The sequence below is a fragment of the Penaeus japonicus genome, unplaced genomic scaffold, assembly GCF_977035675.1.
Source record: "Penaeus japonicus unplaced genomic scaffold, GWHDUDI00000001_assembly GWHDUDI00000029, whole genome shotgun sequence".
Taxonomy (NCBI): domain Eukaryota; kingdom Metazoa; phylum Arthropoda; class Malacostraca; order Decapoda; family Penaeidae; genus Penaeus; species Penaeus japonicus.
Window position 1 is genome coordinate 10190165 of NW_028234431.1, and position 6716 is coordinate 10196880.

The window sequence follows — 6716 nt, forward strand, 5'->3', positions numbered from 1 at the left end:
TGTGTGTGGTGTTTGGGGGGTATTTTGTATTTATATATATATTATATAAATACATTTAAATAATACTTTTAATAAAATACATATCCCAATATAATAAAATATAAATTTTAAAATATATAAAATTTTAAAATAAAAACATATAAAAACAATAAACACACACCAAAAAAAAATTTATATATATATTTAAATATATAATATAATAAATATATATATATATATTAGACATATTTATTTAATATATATAAAAAATTATATATATAATAAAATTTTAAATATATATTTTAAAAAATATTTTTAAAAAATACATAAATACATATAATGTATATATAATTTTACACCCCCATAATATAAATTTTTAATTTATATATATTTACAAAATTTATATATAATATATAAAATAAAATATATAAAATAAATTTTAATAAATATATATTTTAAAATTAAATACAAATAAAACAAAATACATAATATGTATATATTTTAAAGGTATAACCACACATAAATATATAATTTATATCCCTATATATGTAATTTTAAAAATTTATATATAAAATACAAAATATGTATATTAAAAAAACATACATTATATGTATAAAAATAAAATATATATATATAGGTTTTCATACACACACTCCCCACACACAAACCCCGCACCCCAAAACACACACACTCCACACACACAGACACACACACCCATATATGTATATATGTAATATATATAACATAAAATATAATAAAATATATATGTAAAAATATATTTAATATATATAAATAAAATATAAAAAATTTTATTATATATAATTTTTAAAAATATATAATAATTTTGGGTAAAGGTGAATGCATGCCACACACCCACACACACAACACCTCGACTCAAACATATACACCAAGTTATATGACTTCCTTGGACTGGTGGTGGGTAGTTATGCAGCTGGCCCTTATTATTAGCTCATGCCAGGGCCACCTGGGGGATGCCCGTTTTTTGTCCGTTGCCAATCAAAGAAATTTGATGTGGGATGGAAACTTTGATTTCAGCCCTCGTTCTTTCACTACCACATTGTTGGTGGTTCATCTGGTACTGTTTGTAGCCATTTATCTCGTTTACTTTTAAAACTTCTACACTACACTGATTGAAAGGTTCCTTTATCCTTCGGAAAGCTATTAAACAATTTCGGTCCGGTTTATTAGGCAATTTGGCTTTGCATTTTTCTTAACAGGCACTGTTTCGCTTCTGCACTTATCCCGTTGCGGATAGCATGTTCTTCCTGCCTGGGGGGGGAATGTCTTACCTGAACTTCCCCCTCCTTCAACTTATTATATGTATATATATATATATATCTAATATATATCATATATATATCATATATATATAATATATATATATATTATATATGATTAGTACAGAATCAAACAAACTTACTGGTCGGATTGTACAAAGATAATCACACGCAACGACCAGGAGCTAGAGCGAAGAGCAGCTTGGGTGTCAGTCGATAGTAAATCATTAAATGGGCGATGTGAATATCTGCCTCCTGGTTCATCTTCCAGACGCACTACTCGAGAAGATTCTTCCGAAGACATTTTGTGGAGATATCTACCTGAAATATTAGAACAAGACTATAGAATGTTTGTATTCATATATGTGAATATATATATATATATATTTTTTTTCTTTTTTCTTCTTTTTCTTTTCCATCAGCCGATTATCATACCACTGCGGAGTAGGCCTTCTCAAGAGGGGTTTATGGCCGGTTACCCACTTACTGGCCTTAATTGTCTTCTTGGCTGGGGGGACAATATGACAACACATAAATACCGAACGCGACAAATATTATAAATCTCTTTGACATAAGTTTTACCAATTCCAAAAGAAATTATTGTATTGTTATACTGGACGGGCCTGCTATTTACCCGTTTGCTCTCATAAGCGCCTTTGTTATTTGTTACTCCTCTACTCGCTTGAATATTTTTAATGGGTAAAATCATCTTAGTTATTGTATATCACAATAAACCATATCGATATTTTCAAAATAACTTAGAACATAATGTACATAGATAAGAGGTTCAAGGAGTGGGAAGGGGGGGAAGGAGTTAACGCAACGAAGAAAAAGAAACAAAACAACATCCTAGATAAACAATAAGTGTTTCCAAAAAGTATGGCTTACAAAAAAAAATCACTTTCCCAGTCACAATCAAAACCACACCATACACAGAGGAATTCCATACGGGAACAAACAAATTCCACGTAACACCCGGAATCCAAAATTATATTATATATATATTATAAAAATTTATATATTATAAATATCTTATATTATATATATATATATTTTTTTTTTTTTTTTTTTTTTTTTTTTGAAGTGAAGCATAATTTGATTTCTAATAAAAAAAAAATGTTATTCATATATAATCGGGGGGGGGGGGGGGGGGGGGGGGGTGGGGGGGGGGGGGGGGGGGGGGGGGGGGTGGGACACATATCAAGTATATTTACAGAAATAGGCAGTTGCCTTTTACTTTCCCACTTTTACGAGGAGAGAGAGAGAAGCAACAAAACATTCGTAAATGATTATCATGGGTCACATGTCTTAGTTTTCTTGTTGTATGCGAAGCCCACGGATGGCTGTTGGCATTTCTGCTTGTTTAATCTCCCTTGCCGCTTGCATGCTTGGTTAGTTTTCAGTGAGCTGTTGACTCGGTTACCTGTGATGAATCTCTCGTTGTCTGTTCCTCTCTTCGCCTCCTCCAACACCTGTCTTCTCCTTTCCTCTCGCTCTTCGCTATTTCTCTTGTGCCTCGCTCTCTTTCTCTCGCTCGTCGCTCTCTTTCTCTCGTTCGTCGCTCTCTTTCTCTCGTTCGTCGCTCTCTTTCTCTCGTTCGTTGTTTTCTTTCTTTCGCTCGTCTCTCTCATTCTGTCGCTCGTCGCTATTTCTCTCGTTCGTGTTTTCTTTCTTTCGTCGTCCTCTCTTTCCCTTTCTTCTTTTCTTCTCTACCTCGACTCTGTCTCTTCCTTCATCCCTCCCCCATCTCTTTTTTCTTATCTTTTCACCTCCCTCCTAACATTCTCCTCTTTCTATCACGAGCTTTAGTTATGGTAAGCACTTAAGTCTCTCTACTCTCATCTCTATTATAAAGGACATATATCAAATTGCACGTTCGCCAGTTGATGTTACATCCGGTTCCCTTTTCCCACTACCAAAAGAAAAATCCTTACCACTGAGGCCCTTCCCTATTCTCCATCACAGGCAATGCTAGACGTCAAGTGCAACGCAGAAACCACCATGGCACCTTCAGTTAACGACCACAAGTACAACGACCGGCTTGGTGGTTCGCCAACACAACGTGGTGTGGTGCCCGCAGCAGGCTAAGATGCAGGCCCCCCAGGTGGCAGGTTCCCAGGCAAGGGTGTGGCATGTACTTCCTCTTATACCTACGAAAACACACCCAAAGCCAGCAATCTTTCCAACATTATTGCCTAATAACCTGATACCATAAAGACCAGTTCATAATAGACGTGTGTAATACCTGCTTAGGGACATACTTAGACTTAATTCTCCTGGAGACACCCCCACTTTGGTGCGTGTTTTAGTGTTACAGTGCACCATTATCATTACGTTACCACGGAGTCACAAGTCACTTGTAGAATTAAGGAGTACTTTTTCATGTACCAGGTCTGCTGCTCTCCTGAGTGTAAAAATGAATCAAAACATTTCATAGATGGCACAAAAACACATCACTTTCAGACACCGTAAAAAACACTGGTCGGCCAAAAATCCTGGTCGGCATGCATGTGAATCGACTCCATTCTCTCAAAGACAGGATTTTTAAAGGGTTCATGAGCTGTTAGTCGTTATTGTCGAACAAACACTTCTATGTTTACACGAAAATATGATTGCTACACACGCCAACTCTCAGTCAGAAATCTGAAAGGAGGGTGAGGCTGTTCCACTGCGCTATCCTCTTGACTCTCCAAGTTGCCAGCCGCTGTGGTGTGACCTTGATGCTCGCTCCTCCTCACCCTCACTCTCTTCTCCACCACCCAGCACGACTTAGGACTGATCACGACTGGCGCTCATGGCAACTTGCATACAACACAATATATGAAATATAGGATCAAGAGAAAACGGAATGAATTCGCATATCCCATTCGCGATGAAAAGCCACACAAAGTATGCAATATGACATAATTGTACAGGCATATAGTCTCTCATGTTGTATGTAGCCGACCGATAACCCCATATATCTTGTTATTGTGGAGTCATCTACGAACTTGGAACCAATGCATCGCTGATTTCTGCAGTTATTCGTAATTATTGGCGTAAAAGTACGATACACAACATCAGAGGAGAATACAGCTAATGTCCATACACGAGCGCAATTCTTTAGAGAGATACCCCAGGGCCCATCTCCTTTCTCTCTCACTTTCTTCTATATCTTCTCTTTTCTCTCTTCTCTTTCTCTCTCTCTCTCCTCTCTTTCTTTCTCTCTCTCTCTCTTTCTCATTCTTTCCTTTTCTCTCGTTCTCCCTCTCTCTTTTCTCTCTCAAACTCTGTTCTTCTCTATTATCTTATATATACCCACATTATATATTTATATATATATATATATAATTATGTTTGTGTGTAATTATATTTATATTTATGATCTATATATTATTAATATATATACATATATCATATAAAACTTCTGTCTCTCGATAAACAACATACTTATAGATAAAAATATGCAGCTAGCTCTATATACATATATTCTATATATATATAAATCAATATCTCTATATTTGATTATTATAAAACCCACTGATACATATATTATGATATATATATAAACCTCTATATCCATATATATATATATATTAATATAAATCTAAATAAACATATTATACATATATAACATCACATAAATATAACAATTCCAATTCCGAGGAGTGCTCATAGATGATTTGCACCCCCATTTGATTAGCACATCACCCAACCTACGCTAAAAAAAAACGAAAGAGATTGGACATCCCATTCCACTTTCTGTAACGCAGCACGCTACTGCTTCACTACCGAACCTTTCGATTGACAAGGAAAACAGTGTGGCGTCTCAGCTAACATCTATATAGTCAGCAGAGTTTGCCAGATAAACTTGGACACTCCACTCATTAGTCGATAAATGGTCTTACAACTCTCTCCTCTTCTTCTCTCTCTCTCTCTCTCTCTCTCTCTCTCTCTCTCTCACTCTCTATAAATTATATATATATCTATATAAACATATATTTTATATATATAACACACAACACTATATGTGTTATTATCTCTATATATATATATATATCCTATTACATATATATGTATATATATACATATATATATATACACACCAGTATATATATATATATATCTATATATATATCTATTATATATATATATTCTATATATTTTGTATATATATATTTACTCTCTCTCTCTCTCTTTAGTTTCCACCACCAATACCCTCACTCTCAAGGTCTTCCCCTCTCGCTCCATCTCCATATGGGAAGGGCTGGTGTGGCTGTGCTGTAATGTTGAATATTTGTATTGTAATGTATAACTCTATAAATATAGTATATCTATATATATATATACACACACCAACAATCTAATATATCTAACTCTAATATATACATTAAATACATATGTATATATAAACCTATATGTATATATTTACACAAGTATTATAATATATATAAATATAATGAACACACCACATCACACACCACGCCACACAACACCACACACACACACACTATATATATAATTATATATGAACATATATCTATATATATAATATATATATATTATATATATATATATATAGATTCCTATAGGTACCAAATTATATACATAAATATTAAATATATATATATATATAATGCTATAAATCTATATATACGTACACACACACACGAATTATATTTATATGTAAATATATATAATATATATATATACCATACATATTATATATATTTTATAAATACACACATATATGTATATATATTTATTTATATATATCTCTATATATAATTATATCTATATAATATACACAACTCACACACACCACACACCACACAAACCACACACATATATATATATATATAACATACATATATACATATATAAATGTATATGTATATTTTTATGTAAACATATGTATATATATATGTCTATATATATATTATATGTATATATAGATACTTAGTATTATTTATATTATATATATATATATATATTTTATAAATTCTTATATAATAATATACTGCATATATATATATACAAGATATACAGATACATATATTATTATATATATATATAAAAATATATATATATATATATATATATATAGATATATAAATAGTATAGTAATGTTTATATATGTGTGTATGTGTTGTAAACAACTATGGTATACACACACACACACAACACAACTTATATATGTATAAATATCTATATAAAACTAAATATAAATTCTATATATACATATATACATATATGTATATATATATTTATATATATATATACATATACACACATACCATATGTATATATACAATATCTATATATATACATATATATGTATACTATATGTATTTCTATAAGTATATATATATACATATATATGTATATCTATATGTATATATCTGTAATATAATACTTATAATGTATAAGTAAAATGTATATACATATGGACATATAATA

The 6716-nt window shown here is 31.4% G+C and overlaps 1 protein-coding gene across 1 annotated transcript in view; it reads right to left on the bottom strand.

Annotated features, from left to right (window-relative positions):
* The window catches only part of LOC122257988 (innexin inx2), an 11301-nt gene extending 9077 nt beyond the window's left edge, over positions 1–2224 (bottom strand). Inside the window, exons 1-2 of the mRNA XM_086554370.1 lie at positions 2179–2224; positions 1435–1598 (exon numbers count right to left, since the gene is read on the bottom strand). Of these exons, the coding sequence (XP_086410496.1) occupies positions 1435–1598; positions 2179–2224 (210 nt within the window). The remainder of the gene's footprint in view (positions 1–1434; positions 1599–2178) is intronic.
* Between the last annotated feature and the right edge of the window lie 4492 nt (positions 2225–6716).